The sequence below is a fragment of the Astyanax mexicanus genome, chromosome 21 (assembly GCF_023375975.1).
Source record: "Astyanax mexicanus isolate ESR-SI-001 chromosome 21, AstMex3_surface, whole genome shotgun sequence".
NCBI classification, from domain to species: Eukaryota; Metazoa; Chordata; class Actinopteri; order Characiformes; family Acestrorhamphidae; genus Astyanax; species Astyanax mexicanus.
Genome location: NC_064428.1, coordinates 2,384,158 through 2,408,499, shown reverse-complemented (window position 1 = coordinate 2,408,499; position 24,342 = coordinate 2,384,158). Strand labels below are relative to the sequence as shown.

The 24,342-nt window shown below is 36.9% G+C and overlaps 2 protein-coding genes and 1 non-coding gene across 5 annotated transcripts; 2 read left to right on the top strand and 1 right to left on the bottom strand.

Annotated features, from left to right (window-relative positions):
- Positions 1–572: 572 nt before the first annotated feature.
- LOC111189721 (zinc finger protein 239-like) lies at positions 573–4,683 on the top strand. Its single transcript, XM_049469824.1, has 2 exons — positions 573–608; positions 1,979–4,683. Exon 2 carries the CDS (start codon positions 2,164–2,166, stop codon positions 3,130–3,132), a length of 969 nt encoding a protein of 322 aa, XP_049325781.1. The 5' UTR covers positions 573–608; positions 1,979–2,163; the 3' UTR covers positions 3,133–4,683.
- A 458-nt stretch (positions 4,684–5,141) lies between these two features.
- Positions 5,142–14,744, bottom strand: LOC111189909 (uncharacterized). 2 transcript variants are annotated; one of them, XR_007428088.1, is made up of 8 exons: positions 14,655–14,744; positions 12,919–12,981; positions 12,723–12,779; positions 12,307–12,342; positions 12,089–12,151; positions 11,052–11,177; positions 9,982–10,209; positions 5,142–6,643 (listed from the first exon to the last, which is right to left on the bottom strand). It is a non-coding gene; the product is annotated as an uncharacterized LOC111189909 (transcript). The 2 variants fall into 2 exon arrangements; XR_007428087.1 differs by having other exon boundaries at positions 14,595–14,721.
- LOC111189908 (uncharacterized) lies at positions 14,669–20,038 on the top strand. Of its 2 annotated transcripts, none has more exons than XM_049469825.1 (4): positions 14,669–14,799; positions 15,553–15,666; positions 16,316–16,523; positions 19,093–20,038. In XM_049469825.1, the coding sequence occupies exons 1-4, from the start codon at positions 14,669–14,671 to the stop codon at positions 19,555–19,557; spliced, it is 918 nt and encodes a 305-aa protein (XP_049325782.1). In that variant the 3' UTR covers positions 19,558–20,038. The 2 variants fall into 2 exon arrangements, with proteins under 2 accessions (XP_049325782.1, XP_049325783.1); XM_049469826.1 differs by lacking the exon at positions 14,669–14,799 and adding an exon at positions 15,134–15,399.
- The last annotated feature ends 4,304 nt before the right edge of the window (positions 20,039–24,342 follow it).

Genomic DNA, 24,342 nt, shown 5'->3' with positions numbered 1-24,342 from the left:
TGAGTAAAAGTCTGTGAGTAAAGGTCTGTGAGTAAAAGTCTGTGAGTAAAGGTCTGTGAGTAAAGGTCTGTGAGTAAAAGTCTGTGAGTAAAGGTCTGTGAGTAAAGGTCTGTGAGTAAAAGTCTGTGAGTAAAGGTCTGTGAGTAAAAGGTCTGTGAGTAAAAGTCTGTGAGTAAAGGTCTGTGAGTAAAGGTCTGTGAGTAAAAGTCTGTGAGTAAAGGTCTGTGAGTAAAAGGTCTGTGAGTAAAAGTCTGTGAGTAAAGGTCTGTGAGTAAAGGTCTGTGAGTAAAAGTCTGTGAGTAAAGGTCTGTGAGTAAAAGTCTGTGAGTAAAGGTCTGTGAGTAAAAGGTCTGTGAGTAAAGGTCTGTGAGTAAAAGGTCTGTGAGTAAAGGTCTGTGAGTAAAGGTCTGTGAGTAAAGGTCTGTGAGTAAAGGTCTGTGGTTTGTGTTTAGATGTGAGAGAGATTTCAGTCTGTTAAGTGTTTTTTAGAGTGCTGTAGTTTGTGGACAGCAGTAGGTGTTACTCCGGATCAGTAGGTGGCGGTAAAACATCCGCTCTCCCTCCTTCACCCTGAAGAAGAGGAGAAACAGGAGCTGAACAGACTGACGGTATGAAGCTGTTCTTCACCTTCATCACTTCATTTACTTACAGAATCAGACAGACTGACGTGTCTCTGTTAAAAAGCGGTTAAAGGGATTAAACAGCAGGAGTAATGTGAGTTAACTGTGGTGTTTATAACAGTATAGAATATTTGGGATGTTTTGAGAGCTAGGCATCATAAGCTCAGTATTTACAGTCATCCTCAGTCTATCATATAAAACTCTGATCCTCAGGTCGGGCTGTAAACTCCTCTGATCTGATTCACTGTTTATTCTCACGCTGAAAGCCGCGGAGGTTAGATGATGATCAGGCAGGGGGTGATGAGATGGGCGGGGTCGTAAAAATGAGTAATGCTGTCCCTAAACTACACGACTCTGAACAGACTTTAAACCAGGAGCTTCCAAACTCTTTTGTTTGGGGCCAGAAGGAGAAATATATGTGCGGTCACTGGCCACAGACTGTAATAAAACAAACAATGAAATATACTACCTATAATAATAATACATGTTCTTGATTACTATCATTTACACACCATTTTACTTGAGTTACTATCTTTTTCTATCTTTGACAGTGTTGTTTAAACTAAGATTTTCAAATTGATGTTTTGTGTCATAATGTCTCTTAATATTATACTCTTATACTCCTAATTAGGCAACTGATTCCTGACAAATTAAACATACACACTTCCCTCTGAACTAAATAGTAAATAGTAATTTTCCCAAAATGCCAAACTTTTTCTGCATAAGCTGTCCATTTTTTCATTTCTTTGGAATTGTTAGCCGCTTTTAGACTATTTGGCCCGTTTTCTGACACTTGGCGTTTAAACTTTGAATCTCAACTTTCATTTTATTTCTAAAATACCTCGCGGGCCACTTCAAAAAAGGGAACGGGCCGCAAATGGCCTGCGGGCCGTAGTTAGGACACCCCTGCTTTAAACAGACTAAATTCCCTCTAACATCTAAAGACTCGTCACAGACTTTTTACTCACAGACTAAGATTTAGTAAAGACTGAGGATCACTAACTGCAAGAGTGCAACTAGACTCTTTCTAAAATTATTTCCCCATCATGTTTCTGGTTGAGTTTACATACAATACATATTACATATTAAGTTGCATATAATGTGTATATCAATACTGTGATTTATAAGAGACTCACAACTTTTGTCCCCATCAACAGTTTATTTTTCTGCTACTCTGTTAGTTCTTGATATTTTTGAATACATTTTGTGTTCTACTCGTCCTGAAAGATTCATTACCCCCTTTTTTGCATTTGTTTTAGATAGAATTAATGCAATAAAGAACATTATTTGACCTGCAATTACATTTATATGACCTGCTTGTGATTTTATTGATTTTCTGTTTTCTTTTTCTCTTTCAGAGATAAAGTTGTCTTGTTGCTAGTCTTAAACCATATTCAATGTGCACTTTTCCACACAGCTCAAACAAACCTCAACATAAACATGCAATTTATGATATTGTAGTAACTGCTGAAAGATGTATTTCAAGTATTAGTCAGAAAAACTTCGATACTTTTGTTGCAGGCAAATGCAAGATAATTAAGTTATGGAGAAACTGCACCACTGCACTGAGTGTGGCAAGAGCTTTAAACAACACAGCACTCTCCAACAACACCAGCTCATTCACACAGGAGAGAAGCCGTATCACTGCTCAGACTGTGGGAAGAGATTCACTCGACAGAGTACACTCCGAGTACACCAGCGCACTCACACAGGAGAGAAGCCGTATCACTGCTCTGAGTGCGGGAAGAGTTTTACTAGACAGAGTCATCTCCAACAACACCAGCTCGGTCACACGGGAGAGAAGCCGTATCACTGCTTAGAGTGCGGGAAGAGTTTTACTAGACAAAGTCATCTCCAGCAGCACCAGCACAGTCACACAGGGGAGAAGCCGTATCTCTGCTCTGAGTGTGGGAAGAGTTTTAATCGCCAGAGTAACCTTCAACAACACCAGCTCATTCACATGGGCGAGAAGCCGTATCACTGCTCAGACTGCGGAAAAAGTTTTAATCAACTAAGTACTCTCCAGCTACACCAGCGCATTCACACAGGAGAGAAGCCCTATCAGTGCTCAGAGTGTGGAAAGACTTTTAGAGATGGAGGCGTTCTTAAAAAACATCAGTTTACTCACACTGGAGAGAAGCCGTATTGCTGCTTAGAGTGTGGGAAGAGTTTTAACCGCCAGGGTAATCTCCAACTACACCAGCTGATTCACACTGGAGAGAAACCGTATCACTGCTCAGACTGCGGGAAGAGTTTTTGTCAGCAGACTTATCTCTTCCAACACCAGCTCATTCACATGGGAGTGAAACCATATTACTGCTCAGAGTGTGGGAAGGGTTTTACCAGACAGAGCACTCTCCAACAACACCACCATATTCACACAGGGCAAAAGCCGTATCACTGCTCTGAATGTGGGAGGAGCTTCAGGCATTCACATACTCTCAAGATACACAAGTGCTCTAAAAGTAATGATGGAAATAGGCCATTAGACACCATGACATCATCCCAGTAGTAAAAGTCTACTTCCAACCAAGATTTCAAAACTTAACTTGTGGAAACCTGTTGTTTATTATTCTGAAGCATGTGCATGAAAATAACTATTTCTTTACTGAGCCTCAAGTTCAGCAATACAGAAGACCACGCATAAACTGTTGTGAATCCAATCAAGGAACTCTATAATCAATAATATGTTTTTTTACTTTTACACAAAAAAATAAACAAAAACAATGCATTTGTACGTCTTACAAACTAAAAGGATGTTGACATTAAATGAATGTCTTTTGTTGTCTTTAAAGCAGCATTGTTTAGCATTTCTATATCAATCATGTTAATGCTCCATTAGCCTGTAATAGGGAGAATAGTGCTGATATCTTTTTAAATCTGGGCTCAACATGCCCTAAACTGCACTTTCTATGAAGTGGTTGAAGTGGGCAGTACTCTATATTGCATCAGTCCACATGCTTCTTTCACTTAGGATGTTAGTTCTGTATCTTTTGGCTAGCAGTATGCATGTGTAAACTGTAAGCTTTAGTGCTGGCTCAAAGCGTGAATATTGGACTTACTTACTAAAATGGGCAGCCAATGGGCAAGCATAACACTTCTTGGATAATGCTGCTTTAAGAAACTGGTTTGTGTAAAATGGCCAAGATTTTCTGAAAGAATGTTATTGCACCATTTATGCTGTGTATGCTGACTCTATTTATTTCGATTAAATGTAAATGTGTGGCAGAATGTAAAGGTTAATGCAATAATTTTGTGCATTTTTATCAAATCATTTGAATGATTGTCAGATGTAGTTAATAAATTGCTGTATTTATTGTAGTCATTTTAAAATCCTCTTTCAAATGTGCAAGAGTACAGAGTTGTACAGAGTTACAGGGGGAAGGGGTGAAGTCCTCCCTCTAAGAATAGGGACAACACTTTTGACATTTGCCAATGAACAAAAAAATATTACTGCTTCTTACGCTTTATTCACCTATGTCACCATAGTCTACCAAAATGAGGCTGTGGGGGACAGAAGTAGCGCTGTACCACTGGGGACTAGTAGCAGTAATTTCTTACTGCTGTGTTCCCAAATAAACTTCTTCTAAAAGAAAGAAATCTTATAAAGGTCATACCTTCCATATTCTCCCCAAAGATCCCATACTTCACTGTGAATGGATTTACTAAATCAGTAGAGATCGCCATTTCAGTTTAAGATGTATGTTACTGTGCAAGCTAACTAAGGCTAGCCATATTAATATTACCCAGCCAGCCAATCTAGCCAGATAAACAGAGAGACAGCAAGCTAGCTAAGCCCGGTTCTCCGGCTATGATTTATTAACCCTGCACTGGTTATTTTCTCAGTTTAATGTCAAAACGAGTGGAGGGTAATGTTAGTCAAACAATAGCTCTTTAGTGTAGCCTGCTTAGCTAGCTAGTTAATATCTTACAGTGGGGAGCCTGGTCTCACAAGAGTGTAAACTTGCATGCTTGGCTGGTCTGTATTTAGCATGTAACTGTCATGTTAACATAAATTTTATGTCTGATTTGATATTACATATAAACGAGAGAGCGCGCGTCAGAGCGAGTGATTTAATTTAATCTATTTATTTTATTTGGTAACACTTTACAATAAGGGTACATGAAATAGCATAAATTCATGCAGTATTTCATGAGTGAGTAATCATTCATTCATGCACATAGTACATCATGAGTCATCATGAACATGCATGGAGTAAGCATGTCTCATACATGTGTTAATGCATGAACACTATATCAGTTCATGTAGTAATTAAGGTACCACTGTCATTTGGTGGCATGAGTTATTCATGATGTTCATGCAGGTCTTCATGTTAGTCATCAGGAAAATTGTGGTAAAAAAACAGTCAGCCAACCCCTCATAGAACAAGAATATTCAGCATTACTTAAGTATTATTTCTTCATGAATTCATGATGTTTGTGGCCCTCAAAGTAAAGTGGAACAATATTCATTCTATAACACTGGTGATGTTGATGAGGAAAAGACAGAGGAACCACTGGTTAAGAAAACATTCTTTATTATCAGAACAGTGTTCTTGGATGAACTGACATCACATAGCAAAGCTTTAACAAAAAATAAGAATATTAAAAAGTAAACAAATATAAACAAATAATAAAACACAGTGGGCCTGTTATGGTTTGGCAGTCTGTCCAGCATGTTTCCTGCCCTCTCAACAATGGGATAGGATCCAGCACCCTCTATGACCCACAAGGAGTAAGGGGGTCAGAAGTTGAGTTGGTAAGAGTGAGTAAAATACTGCTGAGAACGATATTAAACATTAACATTGCAGATATGCAAAATACACTCTTTCAAACAGCAATAAACATTTTAAATCACTTAAAGTAATATTTTGAGTGTTTTAGATTTTAGATAGAACCATTTTCTTTTATAAAGAATCCATCAAGAACCATTGTTTTTAACAGTGTACAACACAGTGCATAACCTGAACACAACAGAACAACTGTTAAAGGAGAACTGTGTAAAATTGACTTTGGGTGTAGTAAAACATGATAAAGAGTAATATCCTTTGTTGAATAGCCCACCTCCATTCTCCTGCAGCTTTCCAAAATACAGAATATTTTCCGCAGGGCATCCATTTGCCCCTGCAAAGAAGCTCCACACCTCATTGGTAGAATTCAGGGAGAGCCCTTATACCAAACCTTATACTAAAATCATTGTTTACATCCCGTAGCGTAACCGAGTTCTCAGGGCACCGTCATCTTAAAGTAAAGCCACAGATAGTCGAGTCGCTAGTCTGAACGAATAGTATAGTATTCTACTACCTATTCGTTCAGTCTCGCGACTAAAAATATCTGTGACTATACTTTAAGATGGCGGTGCCCTGAGAACTAGGTTACACTATGGGATGTAAACAATGGCTTTTATTTTTAAAGTTCTTAATGCCTCTGTTTAAACGTCAGGGCTCTCTGGATTCTACCAGTGAGGTGTGGAGCTACTTTGAGCCTCGATAAGGGTGTAAAAAGCGATATATTTGCAGGGGCAGACCACCCATTCTAAAGCTCGTTTGGCAAAAGTGGAAAAATAGTCTGGATCTCGGAAAGATAAAGGAGAACGGAGGTGGGCTATTCAACAAAGGTTAGAGTTCTTCATCATGTTTTACTTCACCCAAAGTCCATTAAACACTGAATTTCTCTTTTAACCGTCATAGGAAAAACAAAGAAACAGCATTGTTATATTTTATAAATGTCAAGCAGGGATCCCTCTTCTTTTTTTTTCAGAATCGCGGTGGCAGTGGGCTCCTGTTCACAGAAGCTCCTGCAGGTTTCTGAAAACCTTTTAAGGCTGTCCTTTCTTTTAAAACTTGCCTTCAGAGATTTGAAAACATCAGGATTTGTAGCTGCAAGTTCAGCAATCGGGGCCTGCAATACAATGGTGTTTCTGTCGATTCCAAGTCTTGCGTATGCTTCTGCTTTACTGATGTGTTCAATCTGTACTTTTTCCAGGACCAACTAGCGCCTGATGGAATCATCTGGTGTTTGCACTATAAGAAACAAGAAAAGTGCACACTTAATCCGAATGATCAAACCAGATCAAATTCTATTACATTCCAAGTCAACAAACAAAACAACAAAAATAAATAATGTTTAAAAATAACCACTAATAGCCACTAGATTAGGTTACTATGAACTAGTGTAAAAATTAATTTAATAATCATTTAGCTTATATCAGTGGTCTGTGTGCAGCTGGGATAACAAGGCAGAGGCAGCCTGAGATAGCTAAGCTAGCTAGCTCGCTACTTTAGCCTGGTAATGTATTCGTCATACAGCTGGTAATTTAACTAGGGACTGGTGTTTACATTAATAAAAAAACTGAGTGTTCTCATTCATATCAGTGCTCTGTGTGCAGCTGGGATAGCAGAGGGTACTCGAGATGAGATTGCAGTTGTAGTAGTTAATGAACTAGTCTTTCACATATTCACGTAGGTTCAGTTTCCTCAATCTGGCAACCCAAGTGAGCTTTCTCAAGCGGGGAGAGCGGGGCAGATAACGCTGGCCTGCGTTTTGAAATTGGACTGCTGTAGCCATTTCACACACTCGCTCTCATTTCTTACTGATTGCTCCTTTAAAATGTGATCTATTACGCTTTTGTAGTGTTTTGCATTCATTTAGTTTGTTGTGTAGCTTCTTGTGTTTGTCAAAACCCACCTCTATAGACCTCTTCTTCAATTTGCAATGTGGTAATTACTTTATATTGTACTCTTCTGTCTTTTTTTTTTTTACATGCTTTGTGTGACTGTGGGCACTATCGTACACCCCGCGCAAGGCGTGTAGCGTGGCGCGTTGCCATCTTACACCCAGTCAATAGTCTATTTTCAAGCCTTGTGCACACGTCCTTAAAATAGCAATGGACTTTCGGAATATATTAACGCCAATGGGCGTGGTGGTCTGGAAATTAGGTGTGTTCAGGTAAATTTCTGGCGTGTTTCTATCTTGGCGGCGGAAAAACAGATTGCGCGATTGATCCCCAGAAACCACGTCTAAATTCAGCAGTCACTGGCGCACACACCCCCGATCCCGATCATCCTGCGCCCTGCGCTCCAAAATACCCCATTCTATCACTTTGTTACCACAGAAAAATACACCTCACCCACAGCCTTCAGCAATCAACGATAAAAAATAAAATATACTGAAAAAACTATCAATTATTATTAGTTATAGTTATTTCTGTCAGTTATAAGGATTTATATTTCTGTTCGGTACACAGACTAAATAACTGTAGCTTAATCTAGCAGATATATGCATTCTGCTGTTTAAGAATTTCAACAGATGCTTATTCTCACTCAAATGCTGGAGATTTTGAAATGGGAAAACTAAAATAGAAAATAACTTTGACTGAACATAAATTTATTTTATTTCACTTTGCTAATATTTAACTGAAATTCACTTCTATATCTGAACAAAATAAAGCGTATTGTCCTTCTGGCGTCTGAGGCTGCCCGTCAATTATATAAAACTTACAACATTTGAAATACACAGAAATATAAAGCTATATGTTAGCATTCGTTTCTTTTCACCAGGGCAAATGTGTTAAAATTATTAAATATATTAATTTAGCGAGTTAAAATCTCGTCCAACCTCTAAAACATCAGGCACGCAAACCTTGCAGCGCGCGGCATTGTGCACAGAATAACCTGTCTTCTAAAAAAAAAAAAAAAAAAGTAAAATGCAGGTTATAAACTCATACTTTTACTAATTAAGAGAAATCAATGCACCACAACACTCTCTTTCTCTCTCTCTCTCTCTCTCTCTCTCTTTCTTTCTCTCTCTCTTTCTCTCTCTCTCTCTCTCTCTTTCTCTCTCTCTTTCTCTCTCTCTTTCTCTCTCTCTCTCTCTTTCTCTCTCTCTTTCTCTCTCTCTCTCTCTCTTTCTCTCTCTCTTTCTCTCTGGGCGCGGAGCTGAATTCAGCGAAATATAAAACTCAGTTCAGCTAAATAAAAATAATTAAGGAACTGTAAAGTTAATCAAATATTGTCAAAAATAAAGGATAGGTTGAGGTTTTGATGAGCTGTTTCAATTATTTGAAACTGAAACTAACTAAAACGGAAACTTTTATTATTTTGCACACTATCAGAAAGCCTGTGATTGTTTTAAATTAGTTTTTTAGTTTATATTTTATATTATTAGTTTTTTATTCATTTTAATTATTGTTAATATTTTATTAATCAAATTAATAAATATATATATATATATCTTTTTTATGATTCCCATGTTCTTAATTTATTGGTATAAATTTGATAATTTCTTATAATTCTCATCATTTTACTTTAATTTTACTGCTATTATTTTATTCATAATATATAAATTCTTTACTTTTTGTGTCAATTTTTATGTTTTTTTAAAAATGTCCTATTTTTCCTTTTTTATGTATATATTTTATTCGCCTATAGTAAATGTCAGTTTTTATTTCTAATATATATATATATATTTAATTATATATAATTATTAATTAATTATATAATTAATTTACCCTTCCCTAAGCTGGTTTATCTTCACAGCATGAGGCACAGTCAGTTTCCTATGCGCTTTTAAAATAGGAATGAACAGAAGTCAGCACGCTCCTGTCTCTTAAAGGGGATGGATACTGATACACTGATTGGGTTATTTCATGTTACGCCCAAAACACACCCATGAATACTTCAGAGAATTAAAACACACCCATGAATACTTCAGAGAATTAAAACACACCCTTTGCACCTTTGGAGCTGCGCAAGGCGTATTTTTCGCGCCCTCAAGATACCAAAGACACAGGACACGGCCCTAAATCCAACTGTGCAACGCGCAATTACCTAGTGCGCTATAGATCGTTAAAATAGAGCCCTCACTCACTTTCCCATTCTCCCCATTTTTTCTTTAACTTTCATATTCTTACATTTATGTTTTAATGAATTGATTGAATCTTGTGAGTTTTTAGGGTTCTTGAATTTTGACTTTACTTTGTGCTCTGTGCTTGTTTGTATGTAAACTGTCTGCAAACTCCACAGGAAAGAGACTTGTTCTTGTACAGTTTCCAGTTGTTTACAAGTGCTCTGGTGACTGACCAATCAGAACAAAGTGAGTAAGTTGACCACTCAGAGCACACTACACTAGAGTGGGGCTTAAAGAGCAGGCACTCTGACAAAAAGCATGTAAATCTATTCTAGTAAATAATAGGTCGCTATTACTAATTATGAAAGGTAATTTCTGACGCTGTAATATAATACAATGATATAAATTAACCTTGATCAAGTGATTAAAAAATGATATTTATGAATGTGTTTTTAAGTCCTTTGTTTATGTACACTTATGTATGTAAAATTTTCTTTGTCAACCAAACATTTACCTCGCATTTTCTTAATTTTCTTTGTTTTTTTAAACTTGTGCTTCTTCATGCATCTCTTCATAGATGTCTTCTTACTTCCTTGTGTTGACACTTCATCTTCAGAAGACTCAGAATCCTCTGAAGACTCAGAAGAAGAGGAGTTGTCTGTTTCAGAACTTTGATTCCTCTGTCCTGTTGCCAGGGACTTGACTGCTCTCTTCTCTTGCATTCCACTTCTGACTGCCAGAGCTATGACAAATAAACAAAATTAATACAGCATTTTCCATATATAGAAACAATCTAGGTGCCACAGTGAGAAATAGTTTACCTTGTTTTTACAGAATCATTTTCAAAGCAGAATGCCAACAAGTTTCAGAATAGTTGCCTCATGAAAAAAACAAATGAGCTTACTTGTGGAGTTTTATGTCTTAAGTCTACGTATTTTGACTGGCTTGCTGAGCTGTAAATAAATTTCCTCTAAAGCCAGACAAACAGTGTAATTTTAAAAAGTTTGTTTTTGAAGGAAAAAAAAAAAGCTTGTTTTTGGTGACTTGCACTATACCTTTGAAAAGTATACAGTGGGGAAAAAGTATTTAGTCAGTCACCAGTTGTGCAAGTTCTCCCACTTAAAAAGATGAGAGAGGCCTGTAATTGACATCATAGGTAGACCTCAACTATGAGAGACAAAATGAGAAATAAAAATTCAGAAAATCACATTGTCTGATTTTTAAAGAATTTATTTGCAGATAATGGTGTATAATACGTATTTGGTCAATAACAAAAGTTCATCTCAGTACTTTGTTATATATCATTTGTTGGTAATGACAGAGGTCAAACGTTTTCTGTAAGTCTTTACAAGGTTGGCACACACCGTTGCTGGTATGTTGGCCCATTCCTCCATGCAGATCTCCTCTAGAGCAGTGATGTCAATTACAGGCCCCTCTCATCTTTTTAAGTGGGAGAACTTGCACAATTGGCCCCACTGTATCATTAAATGACAAAGCTTACAACATATACTCAGACCATTCTACTTGAAATAATACATATTAATCAACCCCTGGAAAGTAATGATAAATGCAAGTTAGCTTTACCTTCTTTAAGGCTTTCACGGAGGAAGTCACGGTCTTAAACAAGCAGGTCCATCTTCTCCTTTAAGGTGGCGATCTCTCCCTTTTGGGATACAATTGTCTGTAGTGCTGCTTGAAGGGTAGGTGCTTCTGCACAAAACATGATCAAAAATCATAAATAGACTTCTTATAAATAATATTATTTACAGTAAGAGGGATTGCATAACATGCAACCCTGAGCAGATTAATAACCATCTAAAAGACAGGGTAAAAAAAACACATTTGATTTTAGTCTATCTATACTTAATTAAACTTTGGTCACGAAGGTGCTACAATGCTACACAAATTATCCACCAGGTTTCTAATATAGACAAATACAAATTCCTGCTTTATATAAACATTTCTGATGTACCTGAAGCATAGCACCCTGCATACTGTTGAGGGAAAACAAATACTCTCTTTTATTTGCCTCTAATCTTAATGTTTTTAACCTAACAATTATGTTGTGATAGAAGTGGATAATTTGATTAAGTAGTATTGTTATATATCTTTTTTTTAACACATATCCCCCTGTCAACACAACATGATCAGACCAAATTGGGCATAGGTGTTATAGCATTTAGACATACTCTATGCGTAATCGCTTTAGCAGTGCAAGTCCAAAACAGTCTTGGTCAATGGTGGAAGTGACTTTTGTTGTTTTAAAACATAAGAGCAATAGTTGTGCTAATGAAGTTAAAGTAAACCATTATAAGCCTGATAGACAAACACAGAACAATACATTACTTCAGCCACTCATTCATCTTACTAAAAGAACTATATGAAACATTACTAGGAAGACAATTTATAAAGGACTCTGCAGTGTTAATGAAAATGTCTGCTGAATTTAGAAATCCAGTCCATTATGTACATTAGTATTTATTTGTTTATATAGTTGGACACACTACACAGGGTTTAACTTATAAAAAAATAAGTAATAGAAATACAGTTGATTTGATAGTTTGCTTTCTGATACTTTACAGCACATCTGAAAGAATGTACAATATATAAAAACAACTTACCTTTTTCTGAAGCTTTTGCCTCCTGAAGGGTAGTTGGTTGGTCATGATCAAGGCACTGAAATGCTGGAGAAACAAAAATAAATAAATAAATAAATATATATATATATATACACACAGCAGATGCTATAAATCAAATATTTTCTAGTATTGCTGAATGTACAATTATTTGTAAAAAAAAAATTAAAATACAAAACGTGCCAGGTCTGGCTGTAATTTACCTTTGTCAGCAGTGGTCCTCTCCCTCACAGACAAATCTGTGGTTTACAAAATGTTTTCAACATAATTAATACCCCACTAAACTTATTTGCTGGTTACAATTTATTTTACTTCTTGTTCATGGCTTAAGTTTGATCATTATTAACAGTACCCAATTCAATTAATAATACTACATTTAAGGGAACATTCATGTTCACATTATTTTTTAGACAGATAAAATAGCAAACGATCCCATTAGTTTAATATTGTTTGTGAAACTTCAGAAAGTAAGATACTACTAATAAGCTGCATATTAATCAAATCAAAAGCTGCAAAGAGTCGGAACATCAATCATGGCAAAATATTATTTGCCTTTAGGTTTAAACAGTATTTAACATCAAAACTAGAAGAATATATAGTTTACAAATGCATAGCTTACCTCTCTCTGTAGCTTTTCCCCCCTTACAGGTAGTTGGCTGTTCATAGGGTTGACATTCTGCAGAAGCAAACGCACATTAAATTACAACCCTTTAAAACATTACTACCACCTACAGCTCATAATATTACAATAATATTTACTAGCAATGTTGAATGTTCTGTACTTCACAAAAAATAATGATAGCGATTATAATCACCACTTCTGTTGTTTGTCTGTTCTTTGCTTTTTTCTGCAGTGCTCCTCTTCCTCACAGACAAATCTGTAGTTAAAGAAGCAAATTCATATGATTTGAATTAGTGATGAAAGGGCTAAGCTTTAAAGTTTCTGAGTAGAAAGTGTTCATCATGAAAAAGTTAGAGTTAAAACAGGGCCTTGCTAGCTAACCTTTTATATTCCAGGATAAAGTCTCTTTTGAATGACTTACCTGCTAACCAAGCTAACATTAGCTATCCACTATTTAGCCATGAGTACATACTACAATGACGGTCATTGTTGAAATAAAAGTACTCAGTTATCATTCTTTTTTTCTTGTACAGTGAAAAAGAAAAGGAGATGACTGCAGTTGGTAAAAAAACTAATTCTTAAAAATGTTCCCAACTAACATTAAAGCCAATGTCAAATGCCAAACTGCCCCATGCCAAACATTGTTTTCCATTGGTTTGAGAATTATAACTAACCTTATTAAGATTATAGACATCACCTTGTCTCTTTGTCATCAAAAAATCAAAAAATGGCCTAATGTCCGGATGCTTTCAGTCAGTTATTATCCATTTCCAGAATGGTAGGAGTGATTTATTTTACTCTTATACCTTTATTGCCATGCAACTAGCAAATTATAGATATGATGCTTGGGGTTATCACCAGAGTAACTTCACCAATTTAATTGATCCCACAAATCTTTTCTAAGTCATACTGAAGCTGTACTTTTGTACTATTAGTATACAGTTTATTAGGATTAACCAGTTTGTACATGTTGACCATTTTATCTAGTATAACAATAGTATAGGTGCACCCTGTTTACATTAATCATTGGCCAGGCATTGCATCTGTAATTAAACTGACATACCATGAGACCCATGACAAATCCAATAGAGTTCAGTCTGAAGCTTACATCCATTTAATTACTCAATACTTTCCCAAAAGCACTGGCAGAATAATTGGCATATTCCCTAGATCTCTATTTGCATTTTTAGAATATATTAATAATCAATGCTTTACAAGAAAAATAAGCAACAAAAAACATGATTTAAACTGTTAGACATTTTAACTGGCTTTAATGGCACATCAATCAATAAACCATTCACATACCTATGTACACTATAATTAGCTAAGCTTAGCTTAGCTTAGCTTAATTTAATAAAAACTAGCAATTATGAATTAGAAGTACAAAAAAGCTTGTGATTAACGTATATTTTAGTTTTTTTGCAGTCAATCTTGTTTTTATTTCATGGTTCTTTAAACATGCAATTAATCCTTAGCTTACATTTTTCACAGTCCTCAATAAACAATTACATGTCATCTCAATTCAAAAATAAGATACTAAATTATTTATATTCCATATAACTAGTTCTGACAGGATTTCTAAAACAAAATGTTAAAGATAGGTGTTGTAAAATTAAATCAGGAGAGTTAGCTAGCGGCTAGCTATGCTAAAATCCAGATTTTGGATTAATCTAAATTATAATGATAGAAATAATCTGGGGTTACGCGCACTATAAGGCTAAACCGAGCCCGGCACTGTTAACCCGGCGTCCTCCAACGACGCTGACGCCGGACTAAAAAGTAAAAACCATATGATAACGTCTACTACACAAACAATACATGTACAAAAAGTAAGATGCACCATACAAATCTATCGCTAGGAAAGCTTACCATAAATATCAGAATCACACACGGCTGTTGTTTTAAGCTTTGCTCGGCGACTTCGTGTACTTGCTGCTTGATTCATGTCGCTAGCCTTCCCTCTCTGCAGCGCGACGTCTTTACCCAACACTAGGGTCCTGCTGGAAACTGGAAGACCCGCAATGCCTGCAGGAAGAACGCGGAGCCGTCTTTGTGCTGCAACTCCGAAGTTCAGGTGGGTCCTGGATTTCCTTGGTATTGTCCCAACTGGTAACTTCTGTAACAGTAGGAATTACTCCAAAGACACGAACTGCGTTTAACACGTGTATGATGTTCGCAGTCATGTCTAATTTACCCGCCAAATGTGTATGTCCAATCACAGCGCTTGCTTTTCGCGCGATTATAATTTAAATGTAAACGAATGATGGTTAATATGAATTATTTAACTTCACATTTTTCTTTACTAATAATAAGAATGGATGTTATTATTATTAGTAGTAGTATATTAATAATGTAGTATTATTAATTAAAATTACAATTTACTGAAGCCTGGAGAACACCAGGGCAAGGCACCGCCCCGTTGGCGCTGTTTTCTTGAGCACCAGGGATACTCTTCTGACTCGTCCGAAAACAGCTCGCTGTTTTTCAGAACAATATGAAATTACTAGACAAAATACTTGTTTTAACTGAGGGTAAGCCAACCAAACGCAGGACTGCAAGACTGATCGAATGGATGCAGAAAAAAGAAGTTGTTGGCAGTTAGGATGAAGAGCAAACTGTGTCACAAGACAATGAAGCTGACCAGGAAATATGGCTCAAGAGATCTGAAAGTTTGGTATGTCATTTGACTACTATAGGTATAAAAATAGAACAGTATTAACTCCAAAAAGGTAGAATTTAATGAAGACTGGTAAAACCACTATATTTGCAGGAATAATTGATTGTGCATTCATTGTGATTTATATCTGTTTATTTTTTTTATTTAAAGGGTATGCAGAAACAAAAATCACAGGGGGAAAAAAACAACCAAGACTATCAGATCTGGATCCATATTTGAGGGCTCAAGATCCAGCCTGTTCTCATGGATGAAATTCTTCTATAGGTAAATTAAGCCCTCTAAATTAGTTTCTCAGGGGGACGTCTGTGAAAAATATTTCACACTTCTACTCAGTGATAAAACTCTTGTATCCGGATTGCAATTGAAAAAACAGGAGTACCAGTGAGTTTTTTATCATTCTCGGTCACATGACATGGTTTATATAACAAACAGACAGTCCTCCTGCATCAGTAAATGCTTTATTTCCTTTATTCGTGACTGGATTTGACTGTATTTATGTTAATTTGGTCGCAAAGTCCTGCTGAAACTTCCGCGGAGGAGCGCCTTCTCTCCCGTTGTTGTGCCGAAATCCGACCCCCCGCAGAAACTGACTCCACTTGGCGGGCACGCGCTTGGGTTCAGCAGGGAGTCAGATTTCGGCACACCACCGGCGCGGGCGGCATCTCACGGCAGGGCGCCGAATGCAAGGCTACCGGGACGTGGATCTCTGTGAAATGCGCGCCCAAACTTGTAACTACGGTGCGTGGCAGTGGACAAATAGCTATTTTATTAAACTAAAAAATTACCCCAGGACCCCCTGACAAACTAATCCCGTCATTTTAGGGCTTTATTTATGTTATGAGAAACATTCTTAGAAATTAACACTGTAGTCAAGTAAGTGTTGAATTATGAAATTAATGTGCCTTATCCACAGGTTCGCACAAGGATTACGTATGAGGCAGGTTGATATGAAGACAGAAGGCATAGCAAAAAGTTCAAGAACACTGTCAAAGATGTCCTCTTGTGTAAGAAAAGTGTGCACTTGTGCAATGCGTCAATATGAAAGGACAGCAGGACAGCGCCTTGGGGATGAAGGGGAATTTGTGGCGATTGACGAAAGCAACTTCCGACATAAGCAAAAGGTATGTATTATTAAATTGTTTAAAGGAAGCATATCTTAGATCAGGTGTTCCCAAATAGAAATGATGAGGGGCCACAATTGATTTTTTCAATGACTCAAGGGGCCATTTATTGGGACCGTGTATGATAACTTATCATAACAATATAACATATAACATTTATAACATTTCCTTTTTATTCAAAAAAAATATTACCTGAAATAAAAATATAATTTGCATTTGGGCATAAACTAAAATTAATAACTAAATTAAACCAAACATGACCATTTTCAAGGTCTAAAGCAACTAGCTTTCAGGCAGCTCATTTCTTGTGCTTTGTTTAACAAACTATGCATCATTGTGTCAAGAACTCTTTCACATTTCTCAGCTTAATGTGAGAAATGGCCTCTTGTGTCTTTGGCCAATGTTTGGTGGAAATGATGTGATGGCTAAAATGGTGTGATGGCCAGGCAGACACACAGATGCACATGCTCATTTGTGAGTCGACTGCAGTACTGATTTTCAACAATGTTCATGGTTGAGAACGCAGATTCATAGTGGTAGGTTGACCCGAACATTGTCAGAACGTGAATTGCCATCTTCTGCAGCAGAGGGAAATTGGCTGTAGTTACCATTTTTAACCAGAAGGTGATGACGTCACACTGAGTCTCTCTCAGTGCAACGTGTTCTTGCAGGTCAATGAGCTGATTTTGCAATGCAGCAGCTGGCATGCATGGGAAGATCTGGTTTGCCTCTGAAGAGAACTCGCTCACATTTCCTACCAGAAATGGGATTCCAATGCATAGAAGGATTTGTTTTCCAAGATTGAAGTCATCAAATCTTGTTTTGAAATTCTCAATCATCTTCTCCACAAATTGAATATGTTGCAGATGGGCTTTTTCTTTGGTCTGCTCCAAAAGTTTGGGGAAATGGAGCAATTCCTCCTGTACAAAAAAAAAGTAGTCATTATTTTTGGTATTTCAAATGATTGTTGTTAGGACTATGATTATGATGATTATTATTAGTAGTTGTTGTAGTAGTGGTAGTAGTAATAGCAATAGTAACTAGATTGCAGTTCCTACAGAAACCGCGAGTGTGATTGCAGTGCTGGCTTGCATCTGGTTGTTGCTGTGGTGTTGCTAAGGGGTTGCTAGGTGGTTCCTAACGTGTTGCTAAGGGGTTGCTAAGGTGTTGCTATGGTATCTGGGGTGGTTGCTACACGGGCGTGCAAAGTTCTTTCCATTCATTTTCAATGAGCAAAAAAGCGCACATTTGTGAAGTTTTTACGAAAAACGTAAGTCCGATCGGAAAGCTGTATACAAGCCTTCTATTCCCGATATGGATGCACATTTTGTCTTTTGAATGAAGCCGATATTTTGAAAACTGCGGCACTAGTTAGCCGGACAAAAATCCGGAGGAATAATAATAATAATAAGAAGAAGAAGTAGACTTAAGAAGAACAGTACTGTGATTGCATTACTGCAATCACACTAATTAGTAGTAGTGTAATTATTATTTTAAAAGGGCGTGACATTTATAAAAAATAAATAAAGATGTGTGTGGCAGACAGTGTTAAACAGCCTACCTGTGAGTCACCCTTGTAGACCTCTAGTTTCCTCTGCTGATATCAGCTTACAATGTTGCCCTTCCCTCGGAGCTTCAGATTCAGGTTATTCATGTGAGATGTCATGTCAGTCAAAACTGCCACAGCCTCCATCTTTTCTGGATTGTGCAGGAAATCCATGAACAGTTTTGCTTTTGCACTTTTTTGTTGTGACAGAAATAGTTGTAGTTCATTCCTAATGGCCCAAAACCGCTCCAGGACCTTGCCCTTGCTCAGCCATCTGATATTGTTGTGCAAAAGCAAGTCATCAAATTCAGCATTGACTTCAGTCAGGAATGACCGCAGCAAGCGATGCTGTAGTGCAGATGATGCTCTCAAGAAGTTCACCAGCTTCACCATTGTGTTCATGACTTCAGTTGATTGAAATAATAAAATTTTACTTTATACTTGGCTTAAATCACTAGGAAATCTTATTGTTACTGAGCTACTGTGTTACTTTTGGTCACATCTAAAACATTTTTAGGAAACATTGGAATGAATTATAAAATTGATCAAAATTATGATATAAATTATTATTATTATTTTAGACAGCTATTCTTATTTTATATACTGTTAAGGATTTAAGGCACTGTCACACATTGCATAATATATAATGTTTATATTATCCTATTTCCTCTTTACTTCTTTACGTTATTTTTTCTGATTGTTTAATTGATAAACACAATTCCTCATTGTAGAGATCATAACTTTGACACGCATATCATGATTCACATTTGAAGATTTCCTCGTGATTTAAGTGAAGCATAAAGCAAAATTGTATTATTTCAATCAACTTTAACATTAAATCAGAGAAACTCTGTAGTGCCTTGGTAGACACACATAATTAAACTACTCATACTTACGAGATATTCATTTCATAATTACCACATACTATGTCGTTTTAACGTCATAATAACTAAAAAAAATAGATATTTTCTCGTTATAACAACATGTTGAATATACTCTCTCTCTCTCTCTCTCTCTCTCTAGTATAGGCGTGGGAGAATATCAGGCACCTGGAAGCGCAAGAAGTGGATTTTTGGAATGCTTGGTGTGAAGGGAAACCAACGAAGACCCATTTTAAAGTTAGTGAAGAGGAGATCTGGCCACCACTTAATTCCATTAGTGGTGAAGCATGTGCGTCCTGGGAGTGTCATTGTAAGTGACGAATGGAGGGCTTATAGGGGTGTTCTCACCAATATGGGCTACAGACATTTCACTGTGAATCATTCAAGATGGTTTGTGGATCCTGCAAGTGGAGCTCACACTCAGCATTTGGAGAGAGCATGGTTAACGTACAAATCAACAGTGTGGCGCTTGAGGGGCAATAGAACTGAAAAACTTTTGAAAGAACATCTCAAAGTGATAGAATGGTCATACTGGCTTGGTAACAGGCATAAGAAAGGTGCTCTTGGTCGTTTACTTAAAGACATAAGGTCTCAGTTCCCTTTGTAAAAAGTGGATTTAGAAATGTCTAGTGGAAATATGATAAATGAAAATAAATCTCCAAGCATTTATTACCAATGCAGTTAATGTTACTGGGCTAACTTGAAGACTGTAAATATGTTTTCAGAGCACAATGTATGTATATAAATCGGTCTAACCCAGTCAGATTACATGCTTTGTTGGATTTCTGTAAATAATTGTAAATAATTGCTGTAGCTTGTTTATAATTACCATATACCATATACCACATCCTCTAGAGTGAACACAATTATCCACATTGATCTGCTCAGTTACTATTTATTAATTTGATGTAACATATTAAGAAACATGTAGTGTGTGCAAATGTTCATGCAAATGCAGATTATGCTAAAACCTGCAGAAAAAAAGTTTACCTTTGTACAAATGAAAAACTTCTTGCCCTCACCAGAACAATGAATTGAATCTAGTTTTTTTGTACGTGGTTCAGATTCAAAACAATATTTTTTTTTTTTTGCTTAATCAATGGTTTAGTTCCTCTGTTATTTAATCAATACAACAGTTTTATAGAAGGAGTATTGCATCATTTTGACGTCAAAAATGTTATGCTATAAATGGAGATGGATGTAGCTAGGTGGACTAGGACCAAGTGGGAAATTGCAGCTAAACCTGAAGCCACAGCTGTCTGAAGCCCTTTCCCTTTTAGAACCGATTGGCTCTGTCATTTCTTGCTAACGTGTAATTGGTCATCCCCACTTTCACCATATGGTTGTAAACAATATGGACTTGCAAATCAGTGTTTTTCAAAAATAGAGAGGCAATGCTATCCAGAGGGTCCGTATTCTGAATAATTAATTTATTGATGTTAAATTGCACATACAGCAGGTCTCACAGCCTCACCTGTACATTTGTACAGGTACTTAAAACAGCAACTTTTTAAAAAGCACCAACAAGGAAAGCATGTGGAGAAAAAGTCCTCCCCTCCCCAGGACTCAAGACAGTTGTGCCCCCCCACATCTATATTCCATATTTTGTCCATGATTGCATCACTCTACATCATGAATTCATGAAGAAATAATGCTTAAGTAATGCTGAATATTCTTGTTCTATGAGGGGTTGGCTGACTGTTTTTTTTACCACAATTTTCCTGATGACTAACATGAAGACCTGCATGAACATCATGAATAACTCATGCCACCAAATGACAGTGGTACCTTAATTACTACATGAACTGATATAGTGTTCATGCATTAACACATGTATGAGACATGCTTACTCCATGCATGTTCATGATGACTCATGATGTACTATGTGCATGAATGAATGATTACTCACTCATGAAATACTGCATGAATTTATGCTATTTCATGTACCCTTATTGTAAAGTGTTACCTTTTATTTTAATTAACTATTTTACTTCATTTTATCTATTTATTTATTTTATTTTATTTTTTAATCTCCGGACTATTTGATATGGCCCCACTTAGCTCTCCAACCAGTTGCAGCAGCTGTCTATGGCTGAGCCAGAAGGTCTCTGAACTGGAGGGAAGAATCTCTGTGCTCCACTAGATTAGAGACGATGAGGATCTCCTTGACTCCATGCTGGCGATATCTCAGGCGATCAGCGCGGGTTTAGATGGCAGTTTACCTCGAACGGCTGCGAGGGAGGAGGAGCACTGGCCTCGGCTCGGAGCTAAGCCCAAGACCGCGAAGGTGTACTGCTCCACGCCGCGCCAGCCTGAGCCATGGTCCACTCGGTGGAGAGGATGATTATCCACGTTGGATGTAATGACATCAGAAACCAGAGCACAGAACTGTTAAAAAGGACTTCTCATGCCTGTTATCCTCCATTCAAGACTGTGGTAAATCTGTTTTTATTTCTGGACCAATTCCTTCGCTTGGAAGAGGCTCAGGTCATTTTAGTAGACTTTTAAATCTTCAAACCTGGCTTCAGAATACCTGCGTCTCCCACGGCTTGGCTTTTATAGACAATTTTAACCTCTTTTGGAATCGCCCCTCTTTCTATAGATTTGATGGGGTTCATCCCAATAGGCTGGGTGCGCAGATTTTAGGACACAATATGTTTTACTCTGACTACCTAAGACCTACAATGCAAGTTCAATTATACCAGTAGTCATTAGTAGTAGAAGACCTAGGACCAGCATTTTTACAAAAAATGCCATTAATCAACGAAAGTTTAATGTTTTTAGTAATTGTAATAATCTTATACACATTAAGCCATCTCATATTACTGTAAACCGAAAGGAAAACTGTACAGATACATACCTGTCAAGTTTTAGATTTTTCCATGATTGGTTAAGAGACACAGCGGGGTCAGTGCCCTGTCTCCTCAATAATATATATTTTTTAATCTTAATATAATACGGGAAATTTACGGGAAAATACTAATACGGGAGGACGGCGGGAAAGAGGAGTAAAATACGGTAGTTTCCCGGACAAAACGGGAGACTTGACAGGTATGGAGATAAGTGATCATTGTCCCATCGGATGCATTAGAAGCAGTTGTACAAACAAAACAGGCTCTCGATTGGTGGTTAGACGAAATTTTAATAATTTTAACGAGCAAGCTTTCCTTTCTGACTTGGCAATGAGTGAAATCTACCTTACTTCAGAAATCCCTGATGTGGATGGGGCTCTAAACTATTTCAGTAAAACTTTTCTAACAGTGGTAAACAAACATGCCCCTGTGAAAAATAATTCTCATCCCTTTCCAACCAGTGTTTTAGTTAACGATAAGCTAATTTCTGTCCAGAAGGAAATATGTCAAGCTTTTAACATTTTGCTGCAGCTGGCCACATCTTTGATAAAAATAGCACAAACATATTGAATAAAACGGATCCCAACTCTACTGTTTCTAAAACACATGGTCTCTTCTCACTTAAGCCATTTTCTCCATATTTAGTTGCTAATGCCCTGGCTAAAATTAATCCACGAAAAGCCACTGGAGAAGATGGGCTGGACCCCTTTTTATTGCGTCTCGCAGCCCCAATTATTTTAGAAAACATTTTATAAATTTTTAATCTCTCAGTTTTATCTTGCAGAATTCCCAGGGTCTGGAAAACAGCTCCTGTAATTCCTCTGCTTAAAGGTGGTGAGACAACGGAGTTAAATAATTATAGACCAATCTCAAAACTGTCGTGTTTAGCAAAGATGTTAGAATCTCTAGTGAACCAACAATTGAGATCATTTCTTCTAGAAAATTCTATTTTATCTAAATATCAGTCTGGTTTTAGAGAAGGACACAGCACTATCTCTGCTACAACATTGGTTTTAAATGATCTCTATTCAGAAATGGACAAGAAGAAACACTGTGCAGATATTTTTATCGACTTAACAAAAGCCTTCGACACAGTTGATCACTCTCTTCTTTTAAGGAATTTAGAAATGATTGGCTTTGATGAATCTGTTCTGGAATGGACCCAAAACCACACTGACAGAAAACAGTCCATGTCATTGAATAATTTTAAATTAGATTTGGTATCTGCGACTAAAGGCGTCCCACAAGGTTCAATTTTGGGTCCAGTTTTATTTAATATATACATAAATGATATTGCTGCCCCTGCTTTTACCTCAGACTGCAAAATCCACCTTTATGCAGATGACACAATTTTATATTGCTCAGCTGATTCTGTTCAGGCTGCCACAAGAAAATTACAAAGCTCATTTAATGCCTTACAAGTTGCATTGTATAAGCGCAAACTAGTTTTAAATGCCATGAAAACTAAGTTTATGTTGTTTTCCAGATCTCTAAATACTGATTTTAGCACTGTAAATATTACAACCCTGGGAGGATCCAGCATTGAGAGAGTCACAGAGTATAAATATCTTGGCACATGGCTGGATGATAAACTCAGTTTTAAACCACACATAACTAAACTAATCAGTAAATGCAGACAGAAAAAGATTAGTTGAGTCAACTTTACTGTCAGTGCTGGACTATGGCGACATTATTTATAAACATGCTCTCTCAAATTACTGGACCCAGTGTATCACTCTGCACTGAGGTTCATCACTGGAGATCCATACAGGATATAAAAGTGTGTCTCTTTAGAGACTAGAAAAATACCCTGTAGTTCTTCTAACTACAGCCCTCCTTACAGGCTTCACTGAACTATCTGTCCAGGTAAATAACGTGAGCACATCCTTCAACTTTCACATTCCAACCAGTGTCTTTAAGTTAGTTAGTTAGTTACTTACTAGCATGCAAGCTAAAACTCGAGTTTTCAATGCCACAAAAAAAAACGATTACTTGGCTGCCTTTCAGGTCGTGCACATGACCCTCAATCTAGTTACTGTAGGTCGGATTTTAATGCTGGAAAAATTGTATCTAAGAAAAGGAATCGACTCAACCCCAGCACTGTAAAAAAAACGTATTTAAAAAAATTAAATTCAATCATTTATATTGTTTCCATATATTGCAGTGCCCTTTCTTTCAGTTCCATAAGCACTCTTGTATTCAGTGAACATCAATGATTTATTATTTTAAGTGTTCACCATCACATCACAAATAATATTTCCACATGTAAACACACATTTTTATATTCATTGAGACACGTGGATTTTTATTTTTTTTACACAGACATTCTGTGGCTCAGCAAACGATTTACTCTGTTATATTCTTTTGCACAGCAGGTGTCACTAGTGAGAACGATCGTGAACGAGGCTTCGGGTAATGACGTTTTTTGTTAAGCTTTGAGCTAGAAAGCCCCATTGGTTCATGAAGCCTCGTTTTGCCATCACTACCAGAAAGAACTCGAGCATTGTCATGCCAACATACATCAACTTCTTTTGTTTATT

What these genes read in the sequence shown, in the direction of transcription:
- LOC111189721 (XM_049469824.1), top strand. Translation starts at nt 2,164, where the DNA reads ATGGAGAAACTGCACCACTGCACTGAGTGTGGCAAGAGCTTTAAACAA.
- LOC111189908 (XM_049469825.1), top strand. Translation starts at nt 14,669, where the DNA reads ATGTCGCTAGCCTTCCCTCTCTGCAGCGCGACGTCTTTACCCAACACT. An exon ending in GCTGCAACTCCGAAGTTCAG is followed by an intron (nt 14,800 to 15,552) that starts GTGGGTCCTGGA and finishes TTTTATTTAAAG; the next exon opens with GGTATGCAGAAACAAAAATC. An exon ending in ACTTCCGACATAAGCAAAAG is followed by an intron (nt 16,524 to 19,092) that starts GTATGTATTATT and finishes CTCTCTCTCTAG; the next exon opens with TATAGGCGTGGGAGAATATC.